At 34.3% G+C, this 17,821-nt stretch overlaps 1 protein-coding gene across 3 annotated transcripts in view; it reads left to right on the plus strand.

Moving 5' to 3' along the window:
• Utx (Utx histone demethylase) overlaps positions 1 to 17,821 on the plus strand; it is a 356,173-nt gene that overhangs the window by 38,144 nt on the left and 300,208 nt on the right. For all 3 annotated transcript variants that reach the window (XM_035356392.2, XM_085809088.1, XM_085809087.1), the window contains exon 3: positions 12,965 to 13,238. In XM_035356392.2, the coding sequence (XP_035212283.1) occupies positions 12,965 to 13,238 (274 nt within the window). The remainder of the gene's footprint in view (positions 1 to 12,964; positions 13,239 to 17,821) is intronic.

The following is a 17,821-nucleotide window of genomic DNA, read 5'->3' on the forward strand; positions in this document are numbered from 1 at the left end:
TGTTTCAGATTCAGTTGCGTTGCAGCTATTTGAAACCAAAACTAATGAAATTTCTAACGAACTTAAATCTGTATTTTATTCAATTTTCGAAACATGTAAACCCGAAGAATTGGATAACTTTATTAAGGATAAAGAAGATACAGATGATATTGTTGATGAGTTGCTATTGATGATTAAACGTAAATTAGCAGTAGTAAAAAATAAGATGAATTCTGAACATTCTGTTTCTCCTGTGCCGAGTAATAATAATTCAAATGTGTTTTCGGATGTTAAGTTACTGACGCTATCGGTACCAACATTCAATGGTAAAATAGAGAATTGGATAATGTTTAAAGATATGTTTAAAGCTAGTGTAATAGAAAACAAATCTATTTCGAGTAATGCAATGAGATTGCAATATTTAAAAGCTAGTTGTAAGGACGAAGCTCTGAGAGTAATACAGTCTATTTCTATTTTGGATACAAATTTCGATATAGCTTGGAAACTTTTAGAAGATAGGTATTCGAATAAACGTGAGCTTTTAAATGCTATAATAAAAAAGCTTTTGAATCAGCCGAGTATTAGCGAGACATCTAGTTCTATTCTAAATTTAATTGATGTAACGAACGAGTGTATTCGAACTTTAAATATTTTAAACTACAAGGTAGAAAACTTATCTGAAATAATGATAGTATATTTGATAGTGGATAAGTTTGATAAATCAACTCGATACTGGTGGGAAAAGGAATTAAAAAACTCGGAAGAATTTGGTACGATTGAACAATTACTTTCGTTTTTACAAAGCCAAGCGAGAACGCTTCAAAATAGTAAAATAAAGGAGGTAAAAACGAGTAATAATTCTTCACCTAAAAAACTTACGAGTATGATATCCACTTCTAATACAAAAAACATAAATTTGAAATGCATAAAGTGCCGTGGTGAAGAATTCCATTCATTATATAAGTGTCCGGAATTTATACAGCTTTCTGTCAATGACAGGTGGGGGTAAAATCCTAGTATATGGTGCGGCCTTGGCGCGATTTTTAAAATTGTCGCCAACACCAAAATGATGCGTTTACGTTTGTCGCCAAATTTTTGGCAACCTCAAAGTAAAGCGTCACCACAAGTTTGAGTTGGCAAAAAAAGTAAACAAAATGATAATCATAAGATAATAAATTCTAAGCATACGGTGAGACAAGAAAAAAAGCAAGCATTTAGAAATTGAAAGTAATTCTTAACAGACTTTATAACAAATAAAAATATAACTTTCAACATGCATCGCAACAAATACAAAACATTTACATATCAAATATAATAAATTAAATACCATGGCTCAGTGTCACATATGTTTTAGGGTCTATATCATAACTCAAATGCCATAGCCCTCAAACTCGGGTGGTGGATATATTGCTTTTATTGCAAATATAAAGTCTTTCATTTTTTTGGATGACGATTTATTATTTTTCAGGCGCCGCCACATATATTCCACGAAATAAGAGTCAAACTCTTCGCTTACCTTTTTCCTCCCCTTCATCCCACGCTTAACAGCACTCCACGTTCCTTCCAAATCCTAGTATACGTTGCGCCCATGGCGCGATTTTTAAAATTCGGCAGCAATCCGGCATCTACTGCCCATTGAATTACAGCAAGCTTTCCTTCCAGTTCTAACTTCCAAAAAAATTTCGTGTTTAAATATTCGCAATTCATAGCACTGCACATCATAATCGAAAGGTAACGTTATCCAACTCTAGAACAAAATACATTAGCAAATAGAACTGTAGAACAAAATACGTAAGCAACTCGAACTGTAGAATAGAAGACGTTATCAAACTAAAATCATATTCAGTATCTGACCAAAAACCGATTAATTAAAAAATATTAACCAATCAGAAACTCGGCGGAACCACTACTGTTATTTTAAAAAATACAAAAAATAAAAGATAAATAAATTTTACCTAAACATACGTTATCCTTTCTCATTCAGTTCAGCGGAAGACAGATTAACGGAACTTCAAACAATGGTTTGAAATAATTCTTCTCTTCCATCTGCACCAATCAAAACTTCTCATTTTAAAATATTTAATGAGCATGCGCGAAAATGCTCCCAAATGCACTCTCCTCCAGAGCAGGCAAAATCGGCTTGGTTACCACAATTGGCGCACTTATTAGTCTCTTAAACCCGAATTTCGCCAACTCTCATGTGCACCGTATACTAGGATTAAGCCCAGGTGGGAATTCGTGAAAAGAAATAAGCTTTGTTTTAATTGTTTGAAAAACCATTCCGTTCGAACGTGTTCGTCTGATTATCGGTGTCAAAAATGTTCACGAAAGCATTCAACGCTATTACATTTCGAAAATGAAAAACAAAATAAATCCGAAAGTGCTCATATTTCAAAGCCGGAAGTAGGGGGGGAGAAGACGACAGTCAGTCTCAATCCGAATGCTGAAAAATTTGTTTATGACTCTTCTTCTACCAATAAAGAAAGTATTTTCGCCGGCACAGCTGTAAACGGAATGCGTCAGACCAAAAATGTTTTACTTTCTACTGCGAATATTTTAATAAGAGATTGCTACGGTGAATTAAAATCAGTTCGCGCTTTGTCTGATGTAGGTTCGATGACGTCATTCTTAACGATTGAATGTGCTAATTCGTTAGGGATTAAAAGAGAAAAAATATCTGTTGCGGTTTCTGGATTAAATGACACGAGAATAAATATTAATTCTAAAGTATGTGCTTCTATTTCAAACGGTATTGACTTTGAAATGAGTTTAGAATTTTTGTGCGTGCCTAAAATCTCGGACTCCATACCAATAAATAATATAGAAGTTCCGACTGAACATTTTCCTCAAAACATTAAGTTTGCTGATCCAAACTTTTATAAAAGAGGAAAAATTGATGCATTATTAGGCGCAGAGGTGTTTTATCAGATCTTAAAATTCGGTCAAGTTGAAGTGCCCAATTCAGAGCTAAGATTTCAAAATTCTGTTTTTGGCTTTATAGCCACATTTTAGGTTCAGAGACTGAAAATACGCGATCAGTTCACTGTGGATTAATTAATAATTATAGTGATATAGAAAATGAAATTAAAAAATTTTGGCAACTTGAGTCTATAGGAATTAAAGATGATCCCAGTGAAAATGAGATAGATCAATCTTTAGAAACATTTGAAAAAACTGTTCGTTTTAAAGATAACCGGTATGAGGTTCAATTACCATGGAAAAGAGATTGGGGAGAGCTCAATAATAACTTCATCGTTGCTAAAAACAGACTTAATTTACTTATGCGTAGACTTCAAAAAGATCCAAATCTTCATTTGCAGTATATTGAAACTTTAAAAGACTATGAAAATAAGAATATTATAGAGAAAGTTAGACGTCCTAAGGAACCTGTTGATAAACCTGTGTTCTATTTGCCACATCAACCAGTTTTTAGAGAGGAACGTGCAACTACAAAAATGAGAATAGTATTTGATGCAAGTTCCAGTCATAACTTTAAGCATTTAAGTCTAAATGATTGCCTGTGGTCAGGGCCAAACCTGAATTCGAACATATTCGACATTCTTGTTAATTTCAGATTAAACAAAGTCGCCTTTACTTCAGACATAGAGAAAGCTTTCCTACAAATTTTATTAGCCAAAAAGGACAGAGATGCAGTTCATTTTCTGTGGGAAGAAAATGGTAAAATTTAAGTTTACAGATTTAATCGTGTTCTTTTTGGTGTTACGAGCAGTCCATTCCTTTTGACTGCTACTTTGAAAACTCACCTGAGAAAGCATTCTGAAGAATTCCCGACTACAACAGAATGCTTAGACCGCTGTTTGTATGTGGATGATTTTATTTCTGGAGCTGATAATGTGTCGGATGCTTTTGAGATCTCCACTCAAGCTACATCAATTATGAGCCAAGCTAGCATGGTGCTACGAAAATGGACTACGAATGACAATACATTGATGCAGTTTTGGACATATGAAGGTTTCGATACACAGCCACAAGTCAACGCTATTAAAGTTTTGGGACTGTCATGGAATCCTGCTGAAGATTGTCTAATATTGGGAAAGCAGAGCCTAGTGGACAGTCTGTCTAAAAACGAAAGTACCAAACGATTTCTACTATGCACAATTGGAAGGATTTTTGATCCGCTTGGGTTGCTTTCACCGTTTGCTATTCGTGCAAAGTTCATTCTACAAGTCTTATGGATGAAGAAAATTTCTTGGGATGAAGAAATACCTGTAGATATACAAAAAAAAATGGCTTCAGTGGTGCTTCGAAGTTCCTGATCTTTCAGAGTTACGAGTTCCTAGAAATGTGCTCAATTTACAAGAGTCAACCGATATCTTAGAGCTACACTGCTTCTGCGATGCTAGCCAAAAAGCTTACGGTGCTGCTATTTATGCAAGAGTTGTGAAGGATAATAACATCGAAGTGAATTTATTGGTTAGCAAGAGTCGAGTGACGCCACTAAGGAAAATCACTCTTCCGAGACTAGAATTACTCGGTGCTTTGCTTGCCGCCCGACTAGCGAGTAAAGTCAAGAAAACAGTGGATTTAAAAAAGCCCTCCTTAGTGTTCTTTTGGACGGATTCAAAAATAACTCTCTATTGGATTAAAGGATCTACGAAACGATGGAAATCATTTGTTGCCAATAGAGTTAACGAAATACAGAGTTTAAGTGATACCAGTGCCTGGGCACACTGCCCTGGGAAGCAAAATCCAGCTGATCTCCTCAGCAGGGGGGTCAGTGCTGACATTTTATTGAACAGTGACATTTGGTGGCATGGACCCCAATTTTTGAGAGAAAAGACTGATGCTCCGGTAGACAATAATGACATTCTAATTTCATTAGATGACTTTTCTGATGAACTAAAGAAAACTGATGACATTAATGATCATTCTCCTATTGCCTTTACTGTTTTAAATCATAGTTCTATAGTTGATGATATTCTTCCCTTGAGTAATAATTATTTAACTATTGTTCATGTTATGTGCTATGTATTTAGATTTATCAATAATGTTAGAAATGAAAAGCTTACAGGTCACCTTACATTTAGCGAGTTGAGAAGAGCGGAAATCTATTTATTTAGGTCAATCCAACAAGGTGAGTTTGTAGATGAAATTAAACATCTTGAGAGAGGTGCCTCAGTGCCCAGCAACAGCAAGGTAAAATCTTTAAACTGTTTTTTAGATAAAGACAATGTTTTAAGGGTTGGAGGCAGACTGAAACATTCTGACCTCAGTACATATGAGAAAAATCCAATTGTTCTGCCAGATAAACATCCATTAACTTTAATAATTGTGAGATATTATCATTTAAAATATTTGCATGTTGGTTCAAATGCATTATTGTATCATGTTCGACGTAAATTTTGGGTCTTAAATGGCAGAAATGTTTGTCATAAAGTTGTTTTTCAATGTATAACTTGTTTTAAAAACAAACCTGTTTTTGAGACTCAGATAATGGGTGATCTGCCCAAAGAACGAGTAACACCTTCTTACCCATTTAGTAATGTTGGAACTGATTTTTGTGGACCATTCCACATTAAATTTAAAAATCAGCGTAAGGGTAAACTAAACAAAGTTTATGTGTGCATATTTGTATGCTTAAGCACCAAAGCCATCCATTTAGATTTTGTCTCTGATCTTACTTCAGATGCCTTTATAGCTTGTTTGAAACGATTTTTTAGTCGCAGGGGTAAATGTGCAAAATTATTCAGTGACAATGCAAAGAATTATGTGGGTGCAAGCATTGAGCTCAGAAAATTGCATAAATTGGTTAAACACCCAGATGAAACACTGACTAAATTACCTGCTAAGTGAAAACATTGAGTGGAAGTTTATTCCTCCTAAATCACCAAACTTCGGCGGCCTTTGGGAAGCCGGGGTGAAATCTTTTAAGTTTAATTTGAAACAAATTATTGGCAATGCTCATCTGTTTCTTGAAGAATTTCTCACTGTGATTCTAGAAATTGAAAGCGTATTAAATTCTAGACCTCTTACTCCCTTATCATCCAAGTTTGATAATTTTGAAACCTTGTCCCCCGGACATTTTCTCATAGGGAGGCCTTTAGCTTCAATAGCTGAACCCCAACTTGTTGAGATACCAGAAAATAGGCTCTCAAAGTGGCAAAAAATAACGAAATATAGTCAACAAATTTGGAAGTTATGGAAGAGAGACTATTTAAATAACCTTCAACAACGTAGTAAATGGATGTTTGCTAAAGATAATGTTAAGGTGGGTTCACTTGTGTTAGTCAAGGATGAGCATATGCCCAGTACAAAATGGTTAACAGGTAGAATTGCAGAAATAATTTTTGGAAAAGATAAAAAAGTTCGAGTGATTAACATAGTATTACCAGGTGGTAAAATGTTAAAAAGAAATGTGAGAGACGTTTGTGTTCTTCCTGTGAATTGTAATTAGATTTATGTATTGTATATTGTAATGTGTTTCTTTCCAGTGTTTATACTGCATTTATGATTTAATGTGTCTTTTAAAATTTAACCATTGTATTGCTATTGCTTACAATTGTTTGTTATTGTGCTTTAAAATAGTGTATACTAATTGTAATAATATTTTGAAACCCGTAAGGTTTCAAGGTCGGGAGTATGTTCAGTAGTGATTCAGAGCTGCTGACAGGGGGCGCTGCTAGCGCGTTATACTCTCGACCTACGTAATTTGAATTCAGTATTCTTTTCTTTTGTGTACTTGCTGTAACAGATCTTACAGCTTTGTGATTGAGAATTTAAAATGTTTTGGAGCCAGATCATTCCTCTACAGCAACAAAATGATTAATAAATGTATAATAAAGTAAATATCTTTGTGATGATAATCTTTGTTATTAAATACAAAGTCAACCAGCTCCTGAGTACAGTTCAGATGACAAATTCAAGAATTTCATTGCCAAAGAAAGAATCCATTGGAAATTTATAATCAAGTGAGCCCCATGGTGGGGAGGGTTTTATGAGAGACTTGTGAGATCTGTTAAAGAATGTTTAAGAAAAATCATAGGAAAAGCATTGTTGACCTTCGAAGAAATGTCTACACTACTTGTTGAAGTGGAGTCAGTTCTTAATTTACGACCTCTAAGTTACGTTTACAACGACAATGACGAGCCACAACCCTTGACTCCAATGCACTTCCTAAACATTGGACAAACTGATTTGAAGTATCCTTTGACTTTTGCTAGAATCAACAGTAGCGAAACGACAAGAGAAATGCTGTTAAAAAGAAAGCGTTATCAAGAATTGCTATTAGAACAGTTGTGGGGCAAATAGAAGCAGCAATATTTATTAGATCTTAGAACTGCCCATTTCTTGTTTTAATTGAAGGAGATAATAAAAGCAAACTCTTATGGAAACTTGGTAGAATCATAAAAACTATTCTTGGACCTGATGGTAAAGTCCGATCATTCAAATTAAAAACTGGTAATGGGACTTTAAAACGTACTGTTCAACATCTATATCCTCTTGAACTTTAAAAAAAAGAAATTGAACTTTAATGATTTTGTTGTGCATTTCTCTTTTTTTCCTATTAATTATTAAATTGAATATTGTTGGTTAAGTTTGTTTAGTTAAGTTGAAAATATTTTTAAAATTTAGTTCATTTATTAGTTATAACATTTATTATGTGATAATGTTGTGTATAACCTGTTTTGTGATTGAAGCTTTTAAGTAATTAGAATTTTTTGTATTTTAAAGAATATTGATTTACGTACTTGATTGTATGTATAACTATTGAGTTAAATGAACTCTTGTCAGAGTTCAGTTGGGGAGTGTGTTAAGGAATATTCTTTGATATCCCCAAGAGATGGCGTTAGAAGACCATCTATTGGCTTACTTAATCGTTCCCCTTCTGAACACGTGACTTGAAAAAATATTCTTCTTGAAGGTAGACTTCGATGCAGTACACAATATAATTTGATTTAAATTCTTTGATGGAACTATTCAGTTCTTGCTTTTTGAGCCTTAATATTTGATTCAGGCATTTTAGCCTACATTGTATATATGTAAATATTAAGTTTAATTAAAATTTATGTAAAACCCTCCAGGCCATGCATCTCAATTTGGATTATGAATGATTCAAATTTGATCTAGAATTTCATTACAGCAGATAGCAAAGGATCTGCTGAGTGTTATTATTGTTATCTTTGCAGATATAGATTCAAGGCAAGAACGGGAATGCAAATTAAAGTTAGAGGCAGAGGAAAGAATTGCCATTGACAAGTATAAAATAGACATACAGGATTGTTACTTGAACAGAAGTCCTACACAAACAGAGAAGGAAAGATCAGTAGAAGCATTAACCAGAACAATAAGGTTACTGACAGTAAAAGTTCTGAGTAGAGCAGATGGCTGGGACTATTTCTTTTCCAGTTTAGAAAGAGCTCACGTTAATGAAAATGTTTTTAAGGAACACAAGGCCAAAATTTTAATTTATCTCTTGGGAGTGTGTGTGTGTGTGATTATGGTAAAGCCTCGAGGGCTATCTGCCTAAGGGGAGGGATGTTTTCGTGGAGGACTTTTTAAGGGAAACTTGCTCATATACACGTTACACATGGGGTAAACCATGAAAACGCCCATGCTGCCAGCCCGTTCACGGGATTCGAACCTCGGACCGAACTACCAGTGTTCAACGACTTTACCGCTCGGCCACTGGTGGGCCTATCTCTTGGGAGATAAGGCAGCAAATTTGTTAACATTGATAAGCAAGGATGATTTTGGGAATTATGAGGAAATCAAGAAAGCTGTGCTAAGAAAATTTAAACCTTCACCTCAAGCATCTTTAGATAACTTCAGGAAAGCAAAGAGGAATTCGAAGAGATTTTTGGTCAGCTCTCTAAACAATTAACTACAATGTGAGAAAATTATGCAAAATCAAGGGGTTTGACAGACTTTGAAGATCTTAATCAGTTGGTGGTGGCAGACAAAATCTACCACACCCTTGATACAGAAACTGCTGTATATGTAGGTATAAGGCAGGGAGGCTTGTGGTTCAACCCAAGAGAATTGGGAAGAGAGTGCGATATATTCTTTGCTGCTAAAGGAAGTTAGTGAAACTGAGAATGTAAATCGGGCATTGGATGAGAAACTAGTTGGATGCCAGAGGCCATAGCTGGTGTATGGAAAAGCACAGGTAACTTGAAAATTTTAAAATGTTTTGTATGTGGTTCAACTTCACATTTTAAAAGGAACTGCCCTCAGGTTAAAAGCAGCAGACAGTACAACTCAAATGAGGGAAATGATAAAGCCAGGGTAAATTTTATGGAAAAAATTTCAGGACAATGATCTCCTTGAGGACAAGGTGGTGGTAGCTCATGTAGATCCCTTGAGGAAGCCAAAGAAGGTAAACAGCTGTCAGCTTTGTAAGTTGAAAAGAGTTCCTGTTAGTGTGAATGGCGCAATGGGGAAGACTCTCGTGGATTCAGGGACAGAGATTACAATGAGTAAAGAGCTAACTAAAGGTCTGCAACTCGAGGAAGTATCGACTATATATTTGAAGGGTATTTTTGCTCGAGCTCCTCTTTGATAAACATTCCCTTGAGTATCCCTGTGGGAGAAAGCACTATTGTCACACATCAAGAGATATTGTGTGCAGTTTCAGAGTCACTATTAGAGAATATGTTTCTTCTTTCTAAGGTATTTGCCATGTGAGGAGGTCAGCTACATGGCATAGGTGAAGGGATTGAAAACTTGTATAAAGGGGCCACAAGCAACTTGGAGAGGTAGAAGAAGTCTAATGTGATGGTAAATTCAGGGAAGCTGGAGGTGGCCAGCTGTGAGGGAAGAAATTGGGCGGAAAGGAGGATGCGGAATTGAATAAAAACAAGGAAACTCAGTCTGAAGGAGTATGTACTGCAGACATATTTAGAAGAGAGCAGGAGACTTGTGAATCTCTGGTAGAAGCTTGGGAGAAGCTCAGAAAGGAAAAGGGAATTATTATACATCTGATAACTTTCTCTTTCGTAAAGATAAGATTCTTGGGGAAAGTCTGCGGAAAGCTGTACCCAAATGTCTGAGGGAGGAAATTTTACAATTAGCACATTGTTCAGTATTTGGTGGCCACATGAAGGTTAAGAAGACGTTGGAGAGGATTAGATATTCCTTTTATTGGTAAGGTCTGAGGTTGGATGTTCAGAAGTTTTGTGAGGCATGCAAAGAATGTCTGTTGACCAGACAAATTAAAACTGTTGATGGGACATCGATCACTCCTGTAACAAGGCTTGATCTGCACTTCCAAATTGTAAACATTGTTGAGATAGGTCCAATTGATTCTCCCAGCTCTAAGGGCCATAAGTACACACTGTGCATGGTAGACCAACATACCAGGTGAGCAGAAGCAGTACCTCTAATGAACCTGTCATCCATATTTACTTGTGAGGCATTGTTACACATTTTTTCAAGAGCAGGCATCCCAAATGTAATTGCATGGGACAATGGAACCAATTTTAAAGCAGACTTAAGAGTTTGAGAGACGAATAAGAGCTAGTTCGAAATTTCAACACAACTCTTTTCAACTTACAACTTTTCAACACAATCTAATGGTTTAATGGAATGGTTCCGTGTTACTTTAAAAAGAATGCTGCATCATGTCATCAGGGAAGAACGTAGAGGGTGGCATTTACAGATTCCTTACAGGGGTTGTCCCATTTAAACTCATGTATGGCATGACACCTCAGGGGCCTTCAAGTCCACATGGACAGAGAAACATGGAAATTAACAATTAGATGCGACTGCTATTCACATGTATTTACAGAATCTAAAAACTAAATTGGAGAAGCTGGACAGGCAAACCTCACTGCTAGAATTCAACAAGAGAGAACAGCACACTACTTTAATTTGAGTTATTTCAATAAAACATTCCTGATTCTAATTCCTGATTCTAATAACAAACTGTATGCAATTTGGCAAGGTCCTGCAAATATATTAGAGCAGAGGGTTTCTTACTCCTTCATAGCAGAAATATAAGATGGCACCAAAAGGCATTTTCATCAGAACAAGATCAGACCTTGCATAGTTTGATCACAAGCATTGAATGTTATCTTGGAGGGAGAAGAGGAGTTTGGGGAAATGGAATCTTCTCTGGTTATCAAAGGACGGAGGAGTTTCTCAGAATGCCTGGAGGAGTTAGAAATGTTGAATTTAAGTTTTATTCAGAGGACTAGACAAGTTTACTCAGGCAATATCAGACATTGTTTACATGTCCAGTTCCACCAGCCCGACTAGGGACGCACAGGATCAGATATAATAAGCAAAGGGTTATTTACATATATTTTTTTCCTTTGTGCTCTGCTGGTGCTTTTTGTATGTTTGCAATGTTTCTTCCTTTGTTCAACTAATAGTGTCATAATCTTTTGTATTGTTTATTGTGTAAGAATCACATTAACAATTATGTTTTTTTGGGTAATGAAACATGTCTCCAGGAAAGGACAACTTTCATCTTGGCAGAGGCATGTCATGTATATGCTCGATTTAAAGAAGCTCCCAACCTAGTCCTGCGGGAGAGTTTGGCAAGCCCAGCCACCCCGATCAGAGAAGAAAGGGGTATCTGGCAACCAAGGGGGGGAAGAAGTGTGGACGGGAGAGTGCGGCATGCATGTTGTGATGAGGCAAGAACTTTTTGAACTGAAATGTAGTCGTTATATTCAATGGTTCTCTTTGAGTATGCTGTTAAACATAATGCGCATATCATGTTAAGAATGTAGAAATGTATCATGTGACTCTGAAAAATTGCTATATTGTGTAAAAAGTATAAATATATTTTTTGTTACTTTGGAATGAGTGTGTAGTTCATTTTTCACGTCATGAATATATGTCAAATGTGTATACGTGAAAAACTCACAAGGTTCAGAGATATAGAAAGAATGAGAACATCACAGAGTAATAACAGTAAAAATCATAATTTAATTAATAAAAAATATATAAATCAATATTATTTATCAAAGCCCCTTTATTCCTTATTTTAGTTTCTGCATTTCCATTCTCGATTTTAAAAATAGTAATAACTTTTTCTGGATTGCATCTATCAAAATTATTCTGTTTCATATGGTCTTACATAAGGTGTAATGCTGGAATCATATAGCCAGTCACAGATTGATTTCAATTTTTAGAATCAAAACCTTTCTCTTAATAAGCTTCCATATTCAGTAACTATGCACTTTGTTTCTACCTCTCTTGCAACTAAGGTGCTGAGTATTGAAACAGTATCAAAAATGTTAATACTCTGTAAGCACAATTAGAGTGCCAAGTTATTTGTGGCTGCAAATATCAGTTGAAATAAAAATGAATATTTAGTCTGCTTGGGCTGCCAAGTTGCTGTTCATTATAGATCACTATATATGCCATCAATATTTTCTATGACATTACATATATACATGAATTTCCCATAATAATATATGCAGGATATACTACAAAGATGTTACCACGTTATGTAAATGACGATTCAGAGGAAGGTTGAGTAATATGTTTTACCTAGCTTTGAAGTTATTATTGGAGATAAAAATTCTCTAGACATGTATAGTGTTTACGTTGCTGTCATATTTTCTCTCTTTTCATTCATGGTCTCCCGAGGTCATGCGCTGTAACTTTCAATTTTACGGCATGCTGAAGGACTGTTCATGCTGTGAAACTAAGAGATCCTGCATCAGTGAATTAGCAGTGTTTAAGCTGTGAAACTAAGTGATTGTACAATCTTTGTTCATGAATATCCAGCGTGATTCAGTCTGTGAGTTTCATTATGTGTCACCATCTCGTGGAGAGTATAATACAATAAGTGCATCAAGAAACATGTTTACCAAAAAAAGAAAAAGAAAAAAAAAAAAAAAAGAGTTACGTTGAATAAAGAGTTTTGTAAAGAATTACTTTTATGTAAAAGAGTTACTTTGAACTTTTATTTTAATTTTGTGATTATTATTATACATTTTCAGTATAGTAAATGTGTAACAAAACAGTTTTTTGCTATTTCTTATTTACTGATCAACATATTTTATTCTAGGCTGTTAAATGTCTTGAACGAGTCTTAATTAATCATCACCAGAATAAGGAAAATGACTTATCTTCATCAAATAAGAAACAGATTGAGAAAATATCTGAAAAGATGTCTGCAATTCGAACATCAGATCCACTTCCTGATAATGAAAACAGTTGGTCTAGTCAGTCTGTTTTAAAGTCAGTGAAGAGCACAGAGGAACAGTCCAATGTTGAAATACATATAAAAATTTACTCTAAACTTGGACATTTTAATTTATTATTAGAGGATTATCCCAAAGGTAACTATAAAAACATGAATTGTGTATATTATGAACATGTATAATTTCAATACTGCAACTTTTTAGTTGGTGTTTTAGTTTAAATTCATAGCATACATTCTTTACTTAATAATCTGCACAAGAAACACAATCTGTAGATAGTGTTATTTGGGAGCATACTGTTGCTAAATTGATGAAACATTCAAAAGAAAATATCAATGTCTACCCTCTTGCAAACTGTTTAGTGTGGCAGGAAAACAGAGACCAAATAAAAAATCATGAAAATTTTTCTTTAGCGGCTAATAGCCTAGTGAATCTTTTTATATCTTCTAAAAAGTTTTTCTGCTTCGTTTTCTTTTTAATGTATTAGTTGCACTGTTGTAGCAAAAATGCTATGCATCAAAATGCTAAAGCATTGTGACTGCATGAAATAATTATAGTAAGCAATCATGCATTTCTCTTGTTGTTGTTTTGTCCAGAAGTTAGTGCAGAAAGGTGAAATATGGCCAAAAGCATTCACAACAGCCCTAGCGACGTTGACGATCCTCAAAGAATATTTCGATCTGTTGTGTAAAATAAGGGTATGCAAGCAATGCCATTAAATAGCTGCTCGAAGGCTTAGGAGCCTTTAAATGTCTTGCTGAACTGCATTTATACATTTAAACTTAAAAGAAGAGAATCTGTCTTTTTTAAAGTTTTTAAGAGCCCCCTACTTGCCTTATATATATATATATATATACTTGCCTTATATATATATATATATATATATATATAAGGGATAGATGGGGGGCCTTTGGAAGCAGGTAAAACAGCAGAATTCAGTGTTTGCATGTATCCAGATTTCAACTAAATATAACAGAAAAAAATGCTGAATGCTTTTGTTTTGATTTCCTTCTAGAGGAGAGATTTCAAGTTATTAGTTATAACTGCAGCCAGACTGTTGCTTGAGTTTATTGTGAGAACAAGTTTTGAATTTATTGAGGCAAGCACATGAAAAAAAATAGCAAAAATGAAAGACTCATCCTTTAGAAAAATCATTTCCTAAAACTGAAATTCCCAGAACTGCCAGTTTTAGGAAATGATTTTATATTGCAGCCATGTGTCAAATTTTCTCTTAAATTTGAAAAGAATGAATTGGCTGAGGTAAAAATTGCTACTTCTTGTAGGCATTGTAGACTGACTACACACCAGTTTGTGTTTTAAAACTTGATTATACAATTTGTTTATATTTATCTAATAATAATAATTGATTAGTTTGGAAGAAAATTTTAAGAAGGATTAAAATCTCTCTTTCTTTCTCTTCATGTTTCTTACTTTCACAGTTTACATTTTTTTTTTTTTTTTTCAGTTGTCAGAACTGAATAGTTTATAACTCTTCTTACACAAATTAATTTAAATATTAGTTGTATATATAATTTTAGACTTAGGTTTAGTTTATTACAGCAAAGCACACTAGGGCTATCTGCCTTAGGGAAGGAATACCTTCCCGGAGGAGGCCCACCAGCGGCTGAGAGGGAAAGTCACTGAACACTGGTAGTTCGGTCTGAGGTTCGAATCCCATGAACGAGCTGGCTGCATGGGCATTTTCGTGGTTTTCCCCATGTGTAACATGTATACGAGCCAGTACCCCTTAGAAAGTCCTTCACAAAGGCATCCCTCCCCTTAGGCAGATAGCCCTAGTGTGCTTTGCTATAATTTAATAAACCAAACCAAATCTTCCTGGAGGACTTTCTAAGGAAAAGTGGCTCATGTATATGTTATACATGGGAAAACCATGAAAATGCCCATGCAGCCACCCTATTCATCTGTTTTCGAAACCAGGCCGGAGCTACCAGTGTTCAGTGATTTTACTGCTGGGTCTCATAAATTTAGGGGAAAATATGCAAGTTTCTTTGCTTCATAAGTTTTTTAAAAAACTGATAATTATATTTTATTTGATATGATTCATAATGGTTTGATGTAAGTATATTTGAATTTCTTACATTGCATAGAAAAAAAGCTACATAATAACGAATGCTAGTTATTTCAAAAACTGACGTGTTATAGTCTCCTAATACTTAACATAGGCTTAATACCTAGACTTCTGTGACCTAATATAGGCCTTTCATACTGGTCATTGTAATAAACAGCCATTATAACAAGTGTTGATTTCACATGCTAACATTTTTAGCATGTTTACCTTACAATCTAAAGACATTCACTTTCCAAATGAGAAAAGCTATGAAGGGGACAGACAGCAATCAGCTATTTTACATAAATAGTGCATGTTTTCCTGAAAACTGAAGAGATCCAATGGAAGCTTTTCATAATGATATAGGCTTAAATAAGATTACTTAAAAAATTCTTATAAAGCTTTTTGCTGAAATTTTCTGTAAATGTTTAATCTTAAGACATTTTTTGTACATAATTGTATTAGATATCTTTTATGCATATGTTTAATCAGAGTCGAGCCAAGGTTTCACCCAATAACATAACTTTAGAAAGGAGAGGAGTGAAATTAAATTGCAACAAATAAACACTATGAAGACAGTGACTGAAATATAGATCAGAGTTGCAATGTCTTAAAAAAAATTTTTTTTTTTTACCCTCCGATCGAAATATTAGCAAATTTCTAACCTCTCAGACTTTGAGGATAGTTATTGTAGTTATTGTCCGATGTTCTTTTTTGCCCCTACTTCAACGAGATTTGCACTGCTCACAACTATAGGGTTTTAGAAATTCCCTTTTGTTTTCCCTCAATGGTGGAATGCTAGCTCGGTGCAAAAAACTTTCAGCGTAATTTACTTGCTCTGTAAAATTCTTCACTTATACTACCATTTGAAAGATGCAAAATGTAATGCAATACAATGAAAATATTATCAAAAACATATTTTTTAAAAAATTAAAGGATAATATTTAAAAGAATATACACATTAAAAAAGAAAGCTATTATCACAAAAATGTAAGAAAGAAAAATTAATAGTGATGGCTTGAATGAGGGAATATTTGTTACAATGCAATGCGAAAAAAATCAATAATTTTTTTAACTAAATATTAAAAAGAAAAAGTTGCTAATATCATTAAAATGCAGAGGGATTTGTTATATATATACAGTCAAAAGTCGTTAATTCGGACACCCATAATCCAGAATAATCTATAATCCAGACCTCAAAGCTACAAACTTTCTGCGCATGCGTCGCGTAACACCTTTACGGCTGCGAATATGCGTGTGCGCATGCGCATAATACGTTTACGCATACGCATTTAATGTATAAAGTACGGTATAAGCTAAGCTGAAAATTATCTAATTCGGTTAACGTTGCAGATTGCATTGTTCCTTAATCTTCGAATTGGATCCGGCTTATTATTTTTTGCAGACTGTTAGAGCAATTTTATAAAAGTAGGCTTGAACTTTCGATTATGTCAAATAGAATTTCTGATATATATTTACTAATATGTAAAGGATCTACAAAACGAAGGTATGTTTCTAAGTCCATTAAACAAAAAGTGGAATTGCTGCAAAAAAATGGATAAAGGCATATCCTTTGTTTATCTAACCATTCCAAAATCTGTTTATCAATTTCACACTGCTCTGTGGCGGGGGGGGGGGTGAACACCGCAGCACGCAATGAATTGGAAGTTGATCTGTCAGCACTATCCTTATCTTCAGGGCAGATGTTTTTATTTTATTTGGCTTATAATTCCTTACTAAATGTAGTATTTCATCTCAATGTACTCCGTCTTTGATATGATTTAAATCAAATTCCTCGTCATTATAATTCGCTTCCGATAGTGAAGAAAGTAACACAGAGGTTAGTGAAAACGAAAAAATTTCGATTGACAAATTAGTCGGTATTCTCGACACAGCAATTATAGGACTTGAACAGAGGAACTTTGTAACTGAACAAGAAATTATGTCTGTTTATAGAATTAAAGAGAAAGTATTATCACATTAAACGAAGCAACTTAAACAACTTACATTGAAAGAAATGTTTAATCAAGTAAACAAATAAATATTAAGCTTTTTTTTTGTAAATTTTGATACCCTTTAGATCATAATTGTTCTTTATTTCATAAATTACGGTTTCATATTTTTAATTTTATAATTTCTGCATGCCATCTTACCAGATTTAAACTAATGATCTATAATCCGGAATCGCCGAAGTCCCGACGAGTCCAGATTAATGACTTTTGACTGTATATCATTAAAATGCAGAGGGATTTGTTATATATATATATATATATATATATGTGTGTGTGTGTGTGTGTGTGTGTGTGTGTATATAGCTAAAATTGTTACTCGATTTTTCATAAAATTGAATGCTTATTCGTGCATGAAGCAAATGGTAAAAATTTATTTTGATGTGTAAATTAAAATTATTAATCAATACATGCAATTTTAAACTATATTCAGTTTGAAAAACAAATTAAAACTGATTAGAATAATATGTATTGATGTTAAGCATACCTAAGAAATATTTGCTACTCAGGCCTATTTTCTATGTAAGACAGTGTTTGCAAGAGTTAATGTTCCATCATTCCACTATGAAATAGCAAATTTGTGGGTTTCCCTAGTTTAGGGAAAGCAGTCAGCAGGAAATAGAAAACGTTCCATTGTATTCCCT

This window comes from Stegodyphus dumicola, chromosome X2 (genome assembly GCF_044657685.1).
Source record: "Stegodyphus dumicola isolate Sdum_Otavi_A_Nest chromosome X2, ASM4465768v1".
Taxonomy (NCBI): domain Eukaryota; kingdom Metazoa; phylum Arthropoda; class Arachnida; order Araneae; family Eresidae; genus Stegodyphus; species Stegodyphus dumicola.